Genomic DNA, 20,675 nt, shown 5'->3' with positions numbered 1-20,675 from the left:
AGCTTGGCCAGCCTCACATGGAGCCTGGACTCCAGCCCTTGTGAGCTGGATGACACCAGCAGTCCTGTCCCCTCTCTGAGCATCAGTTTCCTCACTGTGACAAGGGGGAAGTACTAGTCTCCCTGGGCTATCCCAGGGCATGAAGCCCAAGTTGATGCCTTACACACCTGCACTGCTGCAGGTATGGGGCACAAACAAGGAGGGTCCCCTTTCTGAAGACTCCTGCACTTGCCTCTCCACAGCAGGGAGTTGTGGGGTGGGGAACTGAGGGGAGGAATCTAGACCAATCATAGCTCCTCACGCATCTTGAGCTCATAGCACTTGGGGATCTCGTGAAAGCACAGAACTTCCTGAGCAGTTCCAAGGTGCCCCTGAGTCTGCCCTGCTGGCCTGATTCCTTGTCATGCTGGGGCTGGGTTCTGGGACACCAGTGAGGAGCCAGACACACTTGATGTTTGCTCCCGTCCACCAGGCCACCTTATGGTGCTGCAGCAGCTGCTTAGGTGCTGGCATCCTCACTGGGTCCTGCTTCAACGTGGAGCACCCATGCCCCCAGACAACCCTCAGCCTGTGGCGGTCAGGAGAGAAGTGCCCACATCCAGCATCCTTGTCCTCTAGGAGCCCAAAGCAGGGGTGCGTTCCCTGGAGTTTCTCAGAGGGCCCCAGGAGGATTGTGCTTCAGTTGTCCACACTGTAACCTCATCATCCAGGCAAAAGTCATCGAATTCTTCCTTCCCTGCCTCAGTTTCTCCACCCCACTGAGGCTTCCTGATATTACCCCTCAAATAAACCACCTGCATACCAGTCCTGGACCCAGGTCAGCCTTTGATGGACCATGGTTAAGATCAGGAGCACCTAGCATTTGTGTGATGGGGCCACTGACGTGAGCATTGGGGTGATCAGGGGTATTTCCTCCACAGCACCCCCCACTTCAGTCTTCTTAGTCCCCAGGGACCCTGGTGCTACTAATGTCCTTCCATAAATTATCTTTCTGATTGAATTAACCAGAGAGAGTTCTGCTGTTTGCAACCAAAATCTATATGGTGCTGATAAATAGAGAAAGATTTAGGAGTCTGGGAGTGGTTTTGGGGTGGACGACATGGGTGACCATGAGGGTGTCCAGGAAACTACCCAAGTCCACAAAATGTTCTGCGAGGAATCAATTAAAACATGCACATGTGTTTATTAGCAAAGAAGACAAAAGGGCACCAGAGCCTGATCCAGCAGGCAGTCCTGCCACTGGGGTGTCCACAGCCCTGGGGGAATGTGTCCGGTGCTATGGTAACTATTGCACCCTCACAGGCTCAGCTGTGCGCAGGCTGGCTGCACCAGTGGGGCAGCCCCGAGCAGAGAGAGGAGCAGCAGCAGTGGGAAGGGGTGTATCCTGGGTGTGCTCTGGGCCATGAGCTTCTGGATCCAGCCGAAGTACCTACTGACGTTGGTGTAGACACCGGGCCGGTTGGGCCTACCACAGCCCACTCCCCAGCTCACGATTCCAATCTGAATCCACAGCCCATTCTTTTCACAAGTCAAGGGTCCACCTGAGTCACCCTGGGGAGCAAAATGGGTGAGCAGGGCCTGGGGCAAGGCAGGAGGCGCCAGTGGAGAGGCCCCAGGGCTATGGAGCTGGGCAAACTGGGTACAAATCCTACTGCTCCCCCTGTAAGTGACCAAGCCTTAGTTTCTGCTTCTGCAAAGTGGGTCAACAGTCTACCCACCAGATCTCATGTGAGGATCAAAGGAGATACAATTAATGTAAAATGAGAAGCTTTTATAGGAAAGGTAAGGGCTGCAATCATTTTCTCATTAATCAACTCCGAGGGTGGGTTGGTCATGGGGGTTGCTCTTAGGCCCAAGGTTGAGAGGGGATGAGTAGTGCCTGGTCCCAGAAAGGCCCTGTCTGGGGCAAGCGCGCTCACTTTGCAGGTGTCATGGCTGCCATCCTCAGAGCCCGCACAAATCATGTCATCCTCGATTCTATAGAAGAAATTGGGCTGTTGGTACAGGTAGTTACACCTGGAGTTGTTTATGATGGAGACCTGTACTTCCTGGAGGATGTAGGGAGACGGCAGCCCTGCATAGAAGTTGAAGGGATAAAGAAAGGTAGGATCCTGAGCCTCTCCTCTGCCATCTGGCCGGGAGAACGATACGGGCTATGGAGGTGGAGGTGCCTGGGGCACCCACAGTGCCTGGGCTATTGTTCTTTTTTTTTTTTTTTTAATTTAAAAGAAGATTTTATTTATTGTTGGAGAGAGGGGAAAGGAGGGAGAAAGAGAGGGAAAGAAACCATGATGTGTGAGAGAAACATTGATCAGTTGCCTCCTCATGCCCCCAACAGGCACCTGGCCTACAACTCAGGGATGTGCCCTGACCGGGAAGCAAACTGGTGTATTTTTGGTTTGCAGGACGACATTCAACCCACTGAGTCCCACCAGTCAGGTCAGGACGTTGTTCTTGATGAGTCCTCTGCTCTAGCCCAGCACTCAGCACACCATGGGTATGAGCAATATCACAAAAGTATTCAATGGCTAGGCAGGCTGTTATACCTCCCTAAGATTCGGTTTTCCTATCTGTGGCATGCAGATGACAGCCTTTGCCCAAGCCAGTGGAGAGAAACCTTAACATGCATAGGAGGAGGGGCTAATGCAGCTGAAATTGTTTATGTTTAATATCTTACAGCTGCAGGATCCAGGCCAAAAACTTCCCAAAGTTGATGAAAGATATAAATCTATACACTCTGAACAAACTCCAAGTATGAAAAACACAAGGAGGTCCACACTGAGATACATATTTATCAAAATATCAAAAGTCAAAGGGAAAATATTGTACACAGCAAGGGAGAAGCTACGCATTAAGTATAAGGGATCTTCAACAAGATTAACAGCCAAATTATTTTCAAACACCCTAGAGGCCAGGAGACAGTAGGATGACATACTTAAAGTGCTGAAAGAATAAAACTGTTAACTAAAAATTCTGTATCAGGCAAAACTATCCTTCAAAAAATGAAGGAAAGGTTAAGAAATTTCCAGATAAACAAATGCTGAGAGGGTTTGCCACTAATAGACCTACCCTATGAGAAATGAGAAAGGGAGCCCTTCGGGCTAAAGGGAAAGGACACTAACTAGTAACTAAAACCTATGAGAAGAAACAAAGGACACTGGTATAGGTAACTACACAGGTACATACAAAAGCCAGTATTATTATAGTTTTGGTTTATAACTTATTTTTTCCTATAGAGTTAAAAAGACAACTGCATAACAATAATTGTAAATCTCTGTTAATGGTCACAGAGCACATAAAATGGTAAATTGTGACAATAACAACTTAAGGGGAAGAATAGAGCTGTATAGGAAGAGTTTTTGTTTACTATTGGAACTAAGTTGATATTAATTTAAAATAGATTGTTATAAATTTGTTAATTTGTAATCCCCAGGACAGCCACTAAGAAAATAACTAAAAAACATACAGAACAGGAAATGAGAAGGGAATCAATACAGCACACTAATAAAAATCAAACACAAAAGGAAGAAATAAGAAACAAAAATAGTCCTTGCTGGTGTGACTCAGTGGATTGAGCGCCAGTCTGTTGCAGGTTTGTTTCTAGGTCAGAGCACATGCCTGGGTTGTGGGCCGGGCCCCAGTTAGGGGTGTGTAAGAAGCAACCAATCAATGCATCTTTCACACATTGATGTTTCTCTCCTTCTCTTTCTCCCTTCTTTCCCCGCTCTCTAAAAGCAAATAAATAAAATCTTTAAAAAAAGAAATTAAAATATATTACAGATATAAAATACAAAGGTATGACAAGATAAAGAAAACAAATAGAATAATGGTAGAAGCAAGTCCATCTTTATTCGTGATTAATTTTAATGTAAATGGATTAAGCACTCCAGTTAAAAGGCAGAGATTGGCAGAAGAGATTAAAAACACAGGATCCAACTACATGTTGTCTACAAGACAATAATTTTATTTTTTTATTATATTTATTTTTAAATTTTTATTTATTGGTATTTTTAGAGTGAAAGATGGACTTGTTGTTCCACTCATTTATACTCTCAAGGGTTGCTTCCCATACGTGTCCTGACTGCAGATAAAACCCTCAACCTTGGCATATCAGGATGATGCGCCAACCAACTGAGCTACCTGGCTGGGGCCTACAACACAATCATTTTAGGTCCAAAGGCACACACAGGTTGAAAATGAAATGTTGGAAAAAGAGATCCTGTGCAAATAGTAACCAAAAAAGAGCTCAAGTTGCTATACCGTCAGATAAAATAAGACTTTCATTCAAAACTTGTTAAAAGAGTCAAAGCTAAGGACATTATATGTTGATAGAAGTGTCAAATTGGAGAATCTCAGCCTTGCCTCCCAGAGACTACTGAGCCCCCGTTGGTCCGTTGCCACCCACTTCAGACACAGAACATCCAGTCATGGATAAAAATGAGCCGGTGCAGAAGGCCAAGCTGGTTAAGCAGGCTGAGCAATATGATGACATGGCAGCCTGCCTACGTGAGGTCTGTAACTGAGCAAGGAGCAGAATTATCCAAGAAGGAGAGGGATCTTCTCTCAGTTGCTTATAAAAGTGTCGTAGGAGCCCATAGGTCGTCTTGAAGGGTCATCTTGAGTATTGAGCAAAAGACAGAAGGTACTGAGATAAAAGAGCAGTCGGCTCGAGAATATAGAGAAAATTGAGACCAAGTAAATAGATATCTGCAATGATGTACTGTCTCACTTGGAAAAGTTTTTGATTCCCAATGCTTCACAAGCAGAGAGCAAAGTCTTCTATTTGAAAACAAATGGGTGCTACTACTGTTACTTGGCTGAGGTTGGTGTTGGAGATGACAAGAAAGGGAGTGTGGATCAGTCACAACAAGCATGCCAAGAGGCTTTTGAAACCAGGAAAAGGGAAATGCAACCAACACATCCTATCAGATTGAGTCTGGTCCTTAACTTCTTTGTGTTCTATTATGAGATTCTGAACTCCCTGGAGAAAGCCTGCTCTTTTGCAAAGATAGCTTTCCACGAAGCTGTTGCTGAACTTGATACATTAAGAGTCATACAAAGGCAGCACACTAAAAATGTAATTACTGAGAGACAACTTGACATTGTAGACATCGGATACCCAAGGAGACAAAGCTGAAGCAGGAGAAGGAGGAGAAAATTAACTGGCCTTCAAACTTTTGCCAGCCTCATTCTAAAATTTATACAGTAGACCATTTGTCATACACACTGTCCCACAAATAGTTTTTTATGATTTATGACAGGTTTATATGACTTCTCTTTGAATTTCTATATTTCCCATGTGGTTTTTATGGTTAATATTAGGAGAGGAGAGCCAGTTAATATTTAGGGAGTTATGTATTCACCTTGAGGTGGTCAATATGCAGATGTGGAATTTTTATACAAGTTATAAATATTTGGCACAGTACTTTTGGTACATTGTGGCCTCACGAGGGCCAGGACTAAAATTGCTTTCATGTCTAAGCAAAGAAAACTGCTTTCAGGGGTGTTCAACCTGCAGCCCGCAGGCCACACAGGGTCCAGGATGGCTGTGAATGTGGCCCAACACAAAAATCGTAAATTTACCTAAAACCATTTTTTTGCTCATCAGATTCATTAGTGTTTGTGTATTTAATGTGTGGCCCAAGACAACTCTTCTTCTTCCAGTGTGGCCCAGACATGCCAAAAGGTGCGACACCCCTGGTTACATATTGGTTTGTTCCGGTGGGAAACAAAAGGGATAATTGGTTCCAGTCACAGGTGTAGTTGTTGTAGGCAGAGTTTTAGAGGACTTAGAGGGCTGTAGTAGAAATGGCCCTCTAAGGGACCATTGGATGTCCCATTGATAGCACACATTGAACCATGTGTGTATCTGCAGAATACTCAGTCTCAATGTGCACACCTTTGCTGCAAAAGTGTTCCTTTAGTTGTGACCCAACTTACTCTGCATAAGGGCAGAAACAGTTCATATTACAGTATTTGTAAAGTTACCTGCTGTTTGCTTTCATTATTTTTGCTACCTTCATTTTATTTGCATTTAAATATTTTAGGCAACTGAAGAACGAATGTACAAGATGCAGTAAAATGAAATTCATTACTTTATGTATATCAAGCACAGCAGTAAAACTAACAAAAAATCCCCTATGTATTTAACTTATTTTAGTTTTCCTTTTACTTTTGTGATTTTTTTTGATACTTATCTAACATGCATGTGCTGTAAAAATAGTTAACAGGGAAATAACTTGAGATGATGGCTAGCTTTGTTAATGTCTTGTGAAATTTTCATAAACAAGTCAAGATGGAGGTGTAGGCAAACACACCTCACCTCCTCATCCAACTACAGCAAAAATTACAACTAGACTACAAAACAAATATCACACAGAATTGTCAGAAAATTGAGCTGTTCTGAAGTGTGACAACCAAGGATTTAAAGAAGCTACATTCATCCAGATGGGCTACACTACTAAGACAGGGAGTCAAAGCCGCTCTCCCTAATATACAGAAACAAACACAGGGAGGCTGCCAAAATGAGGAGACAAAGAAATGTGGCCCAAATGAAAGAACGGAACAAAACTCCAGAAAATAAATAAATAAATGAAATGGAGTTAAGCAACCTATCAGGTGCACAAAACACTGGTTATCAGGATGCTCCAGGAACTCATTGGGTACTTCAACAGCATAAAAAAGACCCAGGCAGATATGAAGGCCACATTAAGTGAGATAAAGAAAAATCTACAGGGAACCAACAGTGGAGGGGATGAAGTCAAGAATCAAATCAGCGATCTGGAACACAAGGAAGAAAAAAGCATTCAATCAGAACAACAAAAAGAAAAAATAGCTTAAAAACCGAGGATAGGCTAAGGAGCTTCTGGTACATGTTTAAACACACCAACATCTGAATCATAGAGGTGTCAGAAAGAGAAGAGGGAGAGCAAGAAATTGAAAACTTATTTGAAAAAAAAATAATGAGAGAAAACTTCCCTAATTTGTGAAGGAAATAGACTTACAAGTCCAGGAAGCACAGGGAGTACCAAATAAGTTAGGCCCAAAGAGGACCACACCAAGACATATCATAATTAAAATGCCAAAGGTTAAAGATAACGAGAGAATCTTAAAAGCATTAAGCGAAAAGCAGAGAGTTACCTGCAAAGGAGTTCCCATAAGACTGTCAGCTGATTTCTCAAAAGAAATTTTGCAGGCTAAAAGGGACTGGCAAAAAGTATTCATAGTGATAATGAAAAGCAAGGACCTACAACCTAGATTACTCTATCCGGCAAAGCTATCACTTAGAATTGAAGGGCAGATGAAGTGCTTCCCAGACAAGGCAGGGGTAAAGGTATTCATCATCACCAAATCATTATTATATGAAATGTTAAAGGGAATTATATAAAAAGATAAAAATGATGAACATTGAAATGGCAATAAATTCACAACTACCAATAATTGAATCTAAATAACAAAGTAAGCAAACAACTAGAACAGGAACAGAATCATAGATATGGAGATCATTTGGAGGGTTATCAGTTGCGGGGGGAAGGATGAGAATGGGGGTAAGGTGCAGGGATTAAGAAGCACAAATTGGTAGGTACAGAATAGACAGGGGGATGTTAAAAACAGTATAGGAAATGGAGTAGCCAAAGAACTTACATGCATGATCCATGGCCATGTAATAAGTGGGAGGGGATTGCTGGAGGGAATGTGGGTACCAGGTAGAGGGGACAAAGGAGGAAAATTGGGACAACTGGAATAGCATAATCAAGAAAATATATCTTAAAAAAAATTTTCATGAACGATCTAGGCATAATTGTTGAGAACATGTGTATTAAGTTCATATAAGTCGAATAAAAGTTTTATGGACTTCTCATCTACTTCTCTACAGCTTTTCATGTAAATTAGTCTTTTGATTCTGAAACTTCTCTAAATGAAATTGTACATTTTTGGAAAATTTCCCTTATTCCCTATGGCAGCTAATGGGTTTTTACCAAGTTTAAATACAAAGTTTGTCATAACAACAAAATACTACTAATAGACATATTGTTCCCAACTATATCCCATGCTCCTCCCCACCCAACCCCCTGAAAGAAAAAGTGATTTTTTTTTTTGTACAGTGAATTTTGAATTTTTGTAAAAAAATTGGTTGGGGATTGGTTGGGGGGAAAAGTAATGTATTCCATTAAAAATTTTAGTATATGGCATTTTCTAACTTTGGATGGGACACTTTGGAAGTCACAATATTCTTCGCCCATCATGACATTGGGTAGCATTAACTGTAAGTTTTGTGCTTCCAAATCACTTTTGTTTTGAAGAATTTCTTTATACTCTTATAGCTTGCCTTTCTATTTGTCAGGTGCACAGGATTACCTTTTTTAGCCTTCTGTCTTATCACCAACCAATCCTACTTGTTGGCCATGTACTTGGAAACAAGGCCACATGATCTTTCTGGCTCCACTCAATGTCTAAGGATACCCTACTTCCTTTGCTTTCATCCCACAACTATTTCACTCACCCTATTTACTGCAGCAAGTCTCTCCTTAGTTGATGATATTGTGCTACCTCCCTATAAAACTTTACCTATCCTGAAAGGTCTGTCATTGGCTGCTTTTAAAATCCTCCTTCTTCCTCTCTTCTTTAAATCCTGGAGCCAAGTTACGCCCAAAGTTCACCTTACAGACTTTTTCCTCAGTACCTTGCAAAAACACCAAACAAAAACACCATTTTTTAAAAGAGGTGTATGTTTTTTCTTTTAGAATGTAAGCTCCTCAAGAGCAGGGACAATGTTTTCTTGTATGCCTTATTGTCCCTAGTACACTGTAAATGCTCCAATATGCATTGATGGAAGGCAGTGAGTCTTGATTATAAGGGTGAGAACCAAAAACAAAAACAAAAACAAAAACCCAAAGCAAAAACCTGTCAAGTTGTCCAGAAGATATCAAAATTATAAACATGTATACACTTAACCGCCAAGCCCCAAAGTATATTAAGCAAAACTGACAGAATTGCTGGGAAAATAAACAGTTCTACAATAACTGTTGGAGACTTTATTAACCCACTTTTAATAATGGATAGAACAACAATAGAAATAATTAGAAAACAGAGAGCTGAGCGACCCTATAAATTTACTAGACCTAACAGACATATACAGAACAATCCTCCCCAAACAACAGCAGAATACACATCCCTCTCCAGTGCACATGGAACATTTTCCAGGATAGATGATATATCAGGCCACAAAATGAACTGTAATAAATTAGAAAAGATTGAAATCATTCAAAACATATCTTCTAACCACAATGGACTGAGGCTAGAAATCAATAATAAAAGAAAAATTTAAAAATTCACAAATATGTGGAAATGGAACACCATACTCTTATCCAATAGATTAAAGAAGAAATCACAAGGAAAATAATAAAATACTTTGAGATAAATGAAAATGAACACACTACATGGCAAAATTTATGAGATGCAGCAGAAGTTCTCAGAAGAAAATTTATAGCTCAAAATGTCTATATTAGTAAAGGAGAAAATTCTCAAATCAATAGCCTAACTTACACCATAAGAAACTAGAAAAAGAAGAGCAAATTAAACCCACAGGGAGAAGAAGGAAGGAAATAATACAGACAGGAATGGAGAAAAATCAAACTAGAGAACAGAAAAACAATAGAGGAAATCAATAAAACCAAAGTTGATTCTTTGAAAGATCAGAACAAAACTGACAATGAAAGTGGGCATGGACATTAAGGATTATAAAGGAATATTATGTCAACAAATTTTATAACCTAGAGGAAATAGGAAAATTACTAGAAAAACACAAACTATCAAAAACTAACTCAAGCACTGGCTGGTGTGGCTCAGTGGATGGAGCATTGGCCTGAGAATGGAAAGGATGCCAGTTCAATTTTCAGTCAGAGTACATGCTTGGGTTGTGAGTCAGGTACCCAGTTGGGGGCCTGCGAAAGGCCACTGATTGGTGTATCTCTCTCACACATTGATGTTTTCTCTTCCTCACTTTCTCCCTCCCTTCTCCTCTCTCTAAAAATAAATAAATAAATAAATTTAAAAAACTAACTCAAGGCCCTGGGTGGTGTGGCTCAGAGGATTGAGCATCAGCCTGCAAACCAAAGAGTAGCGGGTTCAATTTCCAGTCAGGGCACTCGCCTGGGTTGCGAGCCAGGTTCCTAGGAGGGGGCACGCAAGAAGCAACCACACATTGATGTTACTTTCCTTCTCCTTCCCTTCCCCTCTGTCTGAAAAGAAATAAATAAAAATCTTTTTTAAAAAAACTAACTCAATAAGAAATAGAAAATCTGAAAGGACCTATAATAAATAAAGAGACTGAATTGGTACTCAGAAATCTCCCAGTGAAGAAAATCCTTGGATCGTATGGCTTCAATGGAGAATTCTACCAAACATCTGAAGAAATTAACACCAATCCTTCTGACACTCTTTCAAAAAAATAGATGAGGAAGGAACACTTCTAAACTCATTCCATGACACTAGCATTACTGTGACACCAGAGACCATACAAGGACATCAATAGAAAAAGAAACTACAGATCAATATCTTTTTATGAATATATATGCAAAAATCCCCCAAATACTAGCCAACTGAATCCAGCAGCATATTAAAGGAATTGTACACTGTGACCAAGTACGATTTACTCCCAGAATACAAGGGTGGTTCAACATATGAAAATCAACCAATATAAGATACTACACACTACATTGACAGAAAAACAGAAAAAAAACACATAACCATCTTAATTGATGCAGGAAAAGCAGTTGGAAAAATCTGACACACTTTCATTATAGAAACACTCATTAAGCTAGGAATAGAGGGAACTTCCTCACCATAATAAAAGTCACATGTAGAAAACCCACAGTTAATGGCACACTAAATGCAGAAAAACTGAAAGCTTCAGCCCTAAGATCAGGAGCAAGACAAGGATGCCAGGTTTTGCCACTTCTGCTTCACATTTCACTGGATATTCTAGTCAGTGCAATTATTTAAAAAAGTAAGAAAGAAAAAAAGAAAGAAAGAAAGAAAGAAAGAAAGAAAGAAAGAAAGAAAGAAAGAAAGAAAGAAAGAAAACGTCTACATTGGAAAGGAAGCAGTAAAGCTATCTCTATTCACAAATGATATGATCTTATATTCAGAAAATTATAAAGAATATACAAAAAAAGCACAAGTTAATAAACAAATTCAGTAAATTTGCAGGATCCAAGATAAGAGACAGAAGTGAGTTATATTTCTGCCCTGACCAGTGTGGCTCAGTTGATTGGGTGTCATCCCACAAAGTGAAAGGTTACTGGTTCAATTCCTGATCAGGATAAGTGCCTAAATTGTGGGTTTGGTTCTGGGTCATGGCATATGAGAGGCAACCAGTTGATGTTTCTCTCTCACAGTCATGTTTTTCTCCCTTTCTTCCTTCCTCTCTTCCCCTGTCTCTGAAAATAAATAAATAAAAAAATTTTTAAGTGAGTTATATTTCTATATGCTACCAATGAATAATCCCAAAAAGAAATTAAAAAAATTTATTTATAATAGCATGAAAGAAAGTAAAATAGGAATAAATTTAACTAAGGAGATGAGAGGCTTGTGCACAAAAAACTACACAACATTTCTGAAAGAAATTGAAGAAGACCTAAATAAATAAAAACATATCCTGTGCTCATAGAATGGAGACTTATTAAGATGAAAACATTCCCCCAAAGCAATCTACAGATAAATGTAATCCCTATCCAAATTCCAATGGATTTTTTAGCAGAAATTGACAAGCTGATCCTAAAATTCATGTGGAATATTAAGAGACCAAATAACCAAAGCAATATTGAAAAAGTAGAACAAAGTTGGAGGACTCACACTTGCCAATTTCAAAACATGCTATAAAGCTACAGGGATCAAACAATGATGTCCTAGAACAAGGAAAGACACACAGAACAATGGAATGGAACTGCAGGTCTAGAAATAAACTACATCTATGGTAAATCCATTTTTGACAAAGGTGCCAAGACAATTCAGTGAAGGAGAGAATAGTCTCTTCAATGAATAGTGCTTGCACAAGTGGATATTCACATGAAAAAGAATGAAGTTGGACCCCTACCTCACACCATATACAAAAATCAACTCAAAATGGATCAAAGACATAAATATAAGCACTAAAACAATACAACTTTTAAAGAAAACATAGAGGTAAATCTTCATCACCTTGTATTTGGCCATGGTTTTTTAGATATGACCTTAAAAGCATGAGCAACAAAGGAAAAATTTATAATTTGGACTTCATAAAAAATTTTTTTTAATTGTGCATCAAAAGACACTATTAAGAAAATGAAAAGAAACCTACAGAATGAGAGAAAATGTTAGCAAATCATATAACTGATAAGGGTTTAGTATCCAGAATATATAAAGAACAATTACCATTCAAACAAAAATAACTCAATTTAAAAATAGGTAAAGGACTTGAATATTTGTCCATGGAAGATATACAAATGGCCAACACACACAGGAAAAGATGCTCAACATAATTAGTCATTAGAGAAATGCAAACCATAACCACAATGAAATACCACTTCACACCCACTAGGATGGCAAAAACAAAAACAAAAAAAAATTGGAAAATAACAAGTATTGAGGAAAATGGAGAGAAATTATTACCCTCATCTATTGTTGAAGGAAATGGAATATGGTGCAGCTTCTGTGGAACACTGTTGATTCCTCAAAAAGTTAAACATAGAATTACCATGTGATCCAGCAATTGTACTGCTAAATATATATGCTGAAGAATTGAAAAAGGTGGTCAAACGATAATTTGTATACTAATGTTCACAGCAGCTCTATTTGCAATACACAAAAGAAACAAACGACAGAAATGTTCATCAATGGATGAATAAATAAATAAATATGATGTATCCATACAATGGAATATTATTCAGCCATAAAAAGAAATGAAGTTCTGATTCATGTTACATTGTGAATGAAATTTAAAAAACATTATGCTCTGCTAATTATTCCTCACAGCTGTGCAGATGGAGAAAGAAGGCTTTCAGTCAAGATGGAGGCATACATAGATACCCTTTGCTTCCTTGCATGACCAAAAAGATAACAACCAATTTAAAAACAAAAATCAACTAGAATTGCCAGAAAATTGAACTGTATGGATGTCCAACAACCAAAGAGTTAAAGAAGAAACATTCATCTAGGCTGGTAGGAGGGGCAGAGACAGGCAGATGTGTAGGAGAGGACAAGGCAGATGTGTAGGCGTGGCAAGGTGGTAGCTGGCAGACCGGATATCCCACATTCACATGCAGATCAACTGGGAAAAACAACTGGAGAGCAAAACAGACTGTGCAACCCAGGGTTCCAGTGCAGGAAATTAAAGCCTCAAAACCCTTGACTATAAAACCTGTGGTGATTGCAGCAGCAGGAGAAACTCCCAGTCTCACAGGAGAGTCTGTTGGAGAGTCCCACAGGACCCTAGAACATACACAAGCCTGCCCACCCAGGAATTATCACATGAAAGAGTGCAATTCGCTTCTGGGAAGTACGGGAAGTGACTGAAAGTGGGGCAAGAGCCAGGCAAGAGGCATTGTTCCCTCTCTGACTCCTCTCCTATATACAGTGCCACAGTGTAACAAAGTGGGTTGTCCCACCCTGGCTAATACAAAAGGCTTGGCCCCTTCCAACATAACAGGTGCGCCAACACAAAGAAATATGGCCCAAATGAAAGAACAGATCAAAACTCCAGAAAAAGAAATAAGCAACGAGGAAACAGCCAACCTATCACATGCAGAGTTCAAAACACTGGTAATCAGGATGCTCACAGAAATGACTGAGTACAAAAAATAGAGGAAGAAGTGAAGGCTATGCAAAGGGAAATGAAGAGAAATATACAGGGAACCAAGAGTGAAGGGAAGGAAACCGGGACTCAAATCAACGATTTGGAACAAAAGGAAGAAATAAACATTCAACTGGATCAGAATGAAGAAACAAGAATTCAAAAAAAAAAAAATGAGGAGAGGCTTAGGAACCTCTGGGACAACTTTAGACATTCCAACATCTGAATCATAGGGGTGCCAGAAGGAGAAGAGGAAGAGCAAGACATTGAACACTTATTTGAGAAAATAATTAAGGAAAACTTCTCGTGAGGGAAATAGACATGCAAGGTCAGGAAGCTCAGAGAGTCCCAAAGAAGTTGGATCCAAGGAGAAACACACCAAGACACATCATAATTAAATTACCCAAGATTAAAGATAAGGAGCGAATCTTAAAAGGAGCAAGAGAAAAGGAAAGAGTTACCTACGAAGGAGTTCCCATAAGACTACCAGCTGATTTCTCAAAAGAAACCTTGCAGGTAAGAAGGGGCTGGAAAGAAGTATTCAAAGTAATGAAAGGCAAGAACCTACAACCTAGATTACTCTATCCAGCAAAGCGGTCATTTAGAATGGAAGGGCCGACAAAGTGCTTCCCAGATAAGGTCAAGTTAAATTAGTTCATCATCACTAAGCCCTTATTATATGAAATGTTAAAGGGACTTAGATCTAAGAAAAAGAAGAAGATCAAAACTAAGAACAGTAAAATGACAACAAACTCACAACTATGAACAACTGAACCTAAAAAATATCAAAAATGAAAACAAGCAAACAACTAGAACAGGAACAGATTCACAGAAGTGGAGATCACCAGGAGGGTTATCAGTGGGGAGGAGAAGAGGGAAATAGGGGAAAAGGTACAGGAAATAAAAAGCATAATTTGTAGGTACCAAATAGACAGGAGGAGGCTAAGAATAGTATAGGAAATGGAGAAGCCAAAGAACTTTATATGTACAACCCATGGACGTGAACTAAGGAGAAGGGAAATGCTGGCAGCGGGGTGCAGGCTGGAGGAAGATAAAGGGAAGGAAAAAATGGGACAACTGTAATAGCATAATCAATAAAATATACTTTTAAAAAACCCCATTATGCTCAGTGAAAGAAGCCAGACACAAAAATCTCACATATTGTATGATTCCATTTCCATAAAATATCCAGAATAGGTAAATAAATAGAGGTAAAAGCTGGTTAGCGGTTGCTAAGGCCTGGAGGGAGGAGGTAATTGGAGTGACTGCTTAATGGTTAAAGAATGTCATTTTGAGATGATGGAAATGTTCTGCATTTAGATGATGGTGATGTGAATATATGAAAACTCACTGGATTGTATAGACTTTAATAATGGTGAATTTTATGGCTTGTGAATTAAATCTCAATTAAAACAAAAACCAGCTCTGGCTGGGTGGCTCAGGTGGTTGGAATGTTGTCTTATACACCAAAAGATTACAGGCTTGATCCCCAGTTGGGGCACATATGGGAGGCAACTAATAGATGTTTCTCACATCGATGTTTGTCTTTCTCTCCCTCTCTCTCTAAAAATCAATAAAATTATCTTTGGGTTAGGATTAATCAACAACAACAAAAACAGAAAACAACAAACCAATGCCTAAGGCCTTTCTGAAAAATCCACCCCCAAAACTCCCAGATCCCTGCAGGTTGGGGAATGCAGCCTCAGGGGAGCTAACCCCCTCACTGCTGGTTTCTGGCTCAGTCTCTGGGAAGGACAGGGAAGTGAGTGTGGGCACAGAAAGTCCTGCCCTTTCCAGGGAAGCAGGAGTGGACAGCAGGTTGAGAGAAGATGCTGATCAGGCCCACAGAAGGGCCCAGATGTACAAAGACTAAGGTCGGGGCTTGTGTGGCTGGAAAAGGAGAACAATGCCCCCTCCTTCCCATCCATCTGTCCCCAGCCTCACCGTTATCCTCATGGATGTGTCCCCAGCCAGTCACCCAGCAGTCAGTCCGGTTCTGGAACTCAAAGGAAGAGGCCATCACACAGATGGGCTGGATGTACTTATTGTAGGTGACAGAGGAAGTCAGCCTCAGCAGGGCAATGTCAATGAATGAAGACCCCTTGAAATGAGGGTACATAATAATGTCCTGCACCTTGTAACGATGGTAGAAGGCCCCCAATTTCGCTGGCCTGGAAGATAGCTCACCAAACTGGACCATCCAATTTGAGGGATCCCTATGCCTGTCAGGGGACGAGAGAGCAGTCAGGGGTCCTTAGCAAAGTGTGAGCCACCTGAGCATACCTGGGGCCCACTTCTTGAAGGGAGACAGCCCAGGGTGCTATTAGGGCTCATCCTGGACAGCATGAGCACTTCTTACAAGACAAGGAGTACAGCGAAGAAATGGCGAGAGCCCAGAAAGGCTGCAACCAAAGCCCCAGAACCTGGGGATTTAGGGGGTTGGAGGTAAAGCAGGAGGATGCCTCCCCCTGTGGTCTGATCTGGCCAGTCACTCAGCGGGCCTGTCACCTCTCTGAGCCATTCTAAAAAAAGAATGAGCAGATACACAGGTGCCAAAGTGGGCCATTCAGCAGGGTGGAGTCAAAACAGGTACAGGGGCTACTGCTGCCACAAGCCAGGCTCTGTGCCCAACACTCACCCACCTCAGCTCATTCCTCTCACCTGTGGTACACCTCATTGGGGAGGTGGGATGAGGAAGGTGAAGGCTAGTTGTGCCATTTACTGAGAAGAGAACAGGAAAGAGAAAAGAACAAGGCACACAAATGTGCATGGGCATGTACTGGAAGACCCTTCTGGGGAAAAAACGGAACACATTCTCCGCAAGGACATATGGGGAACTCCTATGGGTGTGGCCAGCTGCAGTGGGCTCAGGAGAACACCAGGGGCAGTCACATCTATGTAAGACATGCACCGTGCAGACCCGGTCGGCAGGCAGTCGGACTTAGCCCACAGACTTACTTTTCAAAGCAGTGCGCTGCGGAGAGCACCCAGCGCCGGCTGAGCAGGCTCCCTCCACAAGCGTGGCCTTTATGGAGGCGTAGGCTGACCTGCCAGGGCCAGCGCCCGCGAACCGAGTCTTTTCCTCCCACTACGCGCGGGTGGATGTTCAGGTGGCCACATGGCTCTGGGATGGACAGATGGACATGGAGCTGAGCTGCAGGAGAAAGCCCCGCCTGTCCGCCCTCAGCCCCCGGGAAACCGCGGGCATCCTGGGGTCGTGCAGTCCACCGAGAAAGGGACGTTGGGGACCCTCCCCACGTGGTCTGCAGGCGTTTACCCCTCCCCCAGGGGCCCATCAGTTACGTGTGAGCCAGGACGACTTCTGGAAACCTGGGGCGAGAGAGATGAAAAGATACAGCGCCCTTTGCTCTCAGGCCTAGGTGCCCTACGCAGCGAAAAACGAGCCCGTCCGTGGGCGCCTTACCTGAAAAGAGGTGGTTCTGATCCTGTAAGTCTGGGGTGAGGAGAGAAGATGAGCTCCCCCCGGTCTCCATGCTCCCCATGCTCCCCATGCTACCCTCGTCACCCCTAGCTCCGGCCTGAGCTCACCTTGCATCTCAAGTTCGACTGGCACCAACAGATGCACCAGCAGCAGCGCCGCGACCACGACCGGAGCGCCCATGGCCTCCTCTCCCGCCGCTTGGCGCCCCCTCTGCTTCTGCCTGCCCCAGGGCCGGGCTGGGGCGCCCCCTGGGGAAGACGGGAACCCTGGCCGCCATCTTCTCCTGGCTTGACCTCTCTGGGTCCAAGGGCTTTTGGGAACATCAGACCTCACAGCAACGGCAGCTTTGAGTTTCTCCTGGGGCTGAGTCCTCAGCTACACTCTTTGCTATGACTCGCGAACCAGTGCACCCAATCTTTCTCTTTCTGCAACCCTGGGATCCTGACTGCCCCCTTTTCTTTGCACTCCTCCTTCTAAGAAGGAACAAGGGCCTGGCCCACAGCCAGGACTCCCTTTCTAAAGCACACTAACAAGTCCTCACTGAGTACTGGTTGGAGATCTAGCACTGTGTCACCTCTGTTAAAAGTAATGATCCTTTATGAGACCCACAGAATAAAAGCTGGCCTGATTTTGACCGCTAGAAAGTTATTAGCCTTCCTGTATGCCTCCTGTCACACAACAGGCCCCAACTAACTCCACAGACTCTACAGGCAGCTTTCTTTTTTTGTGGGCAATGTTGCAGGGCACCAAAGCCAACAAGCTGGCTCTTCAATCGTAAATGTGACCAGACAACCAAGCCTGTTCCACAGGACCACCCTCAAAGTCAATGGTTCACTAGAAGAGTTCACAGAACTCAGAAAAATGATTATACTCATGTTATGGTTCATTACAGTGAATGGATACAAATAACATCAGCAAATGCAAAAGGAGCAGAGGACAGAATCCAGGAGCGACCAGGTGCAAGCTCCCAGCTGTCCTCTCCCAGTGGAGTCAGAGGGACAGTGCAGAATTATCCCAGCAATGGCTGTAACAACACACAGGAAGTATTGCTAACCAGAGAAGCTCACCTGAGCCTTGGTGTCTGAAGTTTTTATTGGGGTTTCATCACATAGGCACAGAGTGCCCATGTAACTGACTTTAGTTCTTAGACTCCATCAGAGCAGATGTCTAAGTGATACAGTGTGCCCCAAGACCCCACCATATATCACATTGTTGGCATCAACTACCTGGAGTGGCACATGCTTCAGGTCTACAAAGATGCTGTCTTCAAGCAGGGCATTCCAAGGACTCAGAGGTCATTTCCTAGGAGCTGGTCAAAGGCTGGTCCTTTCTTTGGACTCTGCAGGGTTTGACCATCCTAGATATCTCTTCAGGTAACATTTTACTGCACAGTAATCAAAGATGAAGAAATGTTTGAGAAAAATCTATGCATGCACCAGAAGAACCTATCTGAATAAATTAAACTGACTCCAGAGAAAACTGAGCTGACTCCAGAGAGAACATCAGACTACTTGGAAAATTCTAACTGGTATCCTAAAAAAACCTTCAAGAAGTATTTACAATCATTAAACAAGAATCATTTAGAAAAAGAGCAATCAGAGAACAAGAAAGAGTGTTGGAAAACTTAAAATATTGCTGACGTAAAACATTTTAGACAAAGGGCTGAATAATAATATAGACATTGCTAAAGAATGAATTGGCAAACTTGAAGATACAGTAGAGAAACATGGTCAGAACTAGTAGCAAAAATTTAAAAGGGCAGGTTCTGTGACAGAAAAATGTGAAGACATGGAGGGATCTAAAGATTGGTTCTATAGACACAGACAGTAGTATGGCGGTTACCAGAGAGAAAGGGGGGTGGGAGAGTAGTAAAGAGTAAAGGGGGTCAAGTAAATGGTGATGGGAGAAGATTTGACTTTGGGTGATAAATACACAATGAAATATACAGATGACATAGAATTTTAAACTTGAAACCTATGTAATTTTATTAATCAATGTCATCCCAATAAATTTAATAATAAAGATTGGTTCTATATTGATAATTATTTTAGCTGAGCAACAGATATCGGGTGTTCTTTGTACTCATATACAGCTTTGTATATTTTTAAATGTCCATAATAAAAAGTGTTTTAGGTAAAATAAATGTTGAGAAAAGACACAGACCAGGCCGGGCTCTAGAATGCCCATCAGCCGATCATTAGAAAGGCAGGTTTGTACCTGGTGTTGTTTCCATATACTCCAGATATCGGTCTACAGCCTGTGAACTATCCCAGATTATGAAAGTCTGAAGAAAAAGTATCTCCTCCACTTCATATATTCTAAATGTAACATTAGCAGAAACAGGGAATGTACTGAATACACATGGGAAAAACATTTCCAAGCCAAAGATTTTGCTGGTTGTCCTAGTACATTTGGGCTGCTATAACAAAATATCACAAAGTGGGTAGTTTATCAACCATAAGCATTTATTTCTCACAGTCCCTGGGCTGAGAATCTGAGATTAAGGTGCCAGCAGCCTCATTGTCTGGTAAGGGCCCTCCTCATGGTTCACAGCCGTTGCCTTCTCTCTGTGTCGTCACATGGCAGAAGGGGAGAGGGGAATCTCTAGGGTCTGTTTTATAAGGGCACTAATCCCATTTCTGAGGTATGGGGGACTCATCCTGTGAAGTCCCCAATTCACCGTGGATGGAAGAAAGAGTCGTTCCAGACACCATTTGCCTGTCAAGGAGAGGGGAAGGTGATTCTCTTTCAAGGAGAATACCCCAAACCCCTGTGCTCAATGGCTTTTATTGACAGGGTTACAAGCAGGGGATAGGTAGCAGAAATGTACAGGTAATTTAATTACATCAGTATCTTAAGTTTACAGATTGTAGTTGATGTTTAAAGAAGACAATGGCAGGAACTCACCGAATTGCTCAGGCCCGAGATGAATAAACATTATGGAGACAGATGGGATTTGGGTCAGGGTCCAGGAATTTTGTAAATTTCCTTCCCAGCCTTGAGCTGGTTATCTGGTATCAGATTAATAGAGCTTGAGGGAGAAACAAAGCGTGCTTCAAGGAGTATAATTCACTTCCAGGCCTGATTTCCCCCGGGGCCCCTTGGAGCTATTATTGGGTCCTGCCTATCGACCGCATTACCAGTGTTACAGCCAAGACTTATAGAGCCTTTCCCAGGCCCCAGTTTGAGCAGAACTAGAGTCCCCGATATCACTCAAAGTGGCCCCGTACACTGAGGGTTCTGGTCTCATGACCAAATCACCTCCCTAAGGCCCCACCCCTGAACACCATTACTTTGGGAGTTAAGATTTCAACAAATGAATTTCGGGGAGCAGGGAGAAACAAACATTCCGACCATAGCACCTAGGCCTTGAATATTTTACCTCCTCAGTATCACACTTTG

The 20,675-nt window shown here is 42.0% G+C and overlaps 1 protein-coding gene and 1 pseudogene across 1 annotated transcript; one reads left to right on the top strand and one right to left on the bottom strand.

Moving 5' to 3' along the window:
* Positions 1-1,296: 1,296 nt before the first annotated feature.
* LOC129083279 (serine protease 41-like) lies at positions 1,297-19,460 on the bottom strand. The gene is made up of 6 exons (XM_054589133.1): positions 19,437-19,460; positions 18,763-18,780; positions 16,790-16,953; positions 15,776-16,053; positions 1,920-2,074; positions 1,297-1,551 (listed from the first exon to the last, which is right to left on the bottom strand). The coding sequence occupies exons 1-6, from the start codon at positions 19,458-19,460 to the stop codon at positions 1,297-1,299; spliced, it is 894 nt and encodes a 297-aa protein (XP_054445108.1).
* On the top strand, positions 4,428-5,162 carry LOC129083620 (14-3-3 protein zeta/delta-like; annotated as a pseudogene).
* Positions 19,461-20,675: the final 1,215 nt, after the last annotated feature.

This window comes from Pteronotus mesoamericanus, unplaced genomic scaffold (assembly GCF_021234165.1).
Source record: "Pteronotus mesoamericanus isolate MK-2021 breed Mesoamerican mustached bat unplaced genomic scaffold, CSHL_Meso_final scaffold_167, whole genome shotgun sequence".
Classification (NCBI taxonomy): Eukaryota; Metazoa; Chordata; class Mammalia; order Chiroptera; family Mormoopidae; genus Pteronotus; species Pteronotus mesoamericanus.
The sequence above is the reverse complement of the archived record's forward strand: the minus strand, read 5'-3'. Positions and strand labels throughout refer to the sequence as shown.

Coding starts and splice junctions, on each gene's coding strand:
- LOC129083279 (XM_054589133.1), bottom strand. CDS start 19,460: ATGGGCATTCTAGAGCCCGGCCTG. Junction 2,075..15,775: donor ACACATCCATGAGGATAACG/GTGAGGCTGGGG, acceptor ACTTCTATGCAG/GGCTGCCGTCTCCCTACATC. Junction 1,552..1,919: donor GCAGCCATGACACCTGCAAA/GTGAGCGCGCTT, acceptor TTTGCTCCCCAG/GGTGACTCAGGTGGACCCTT.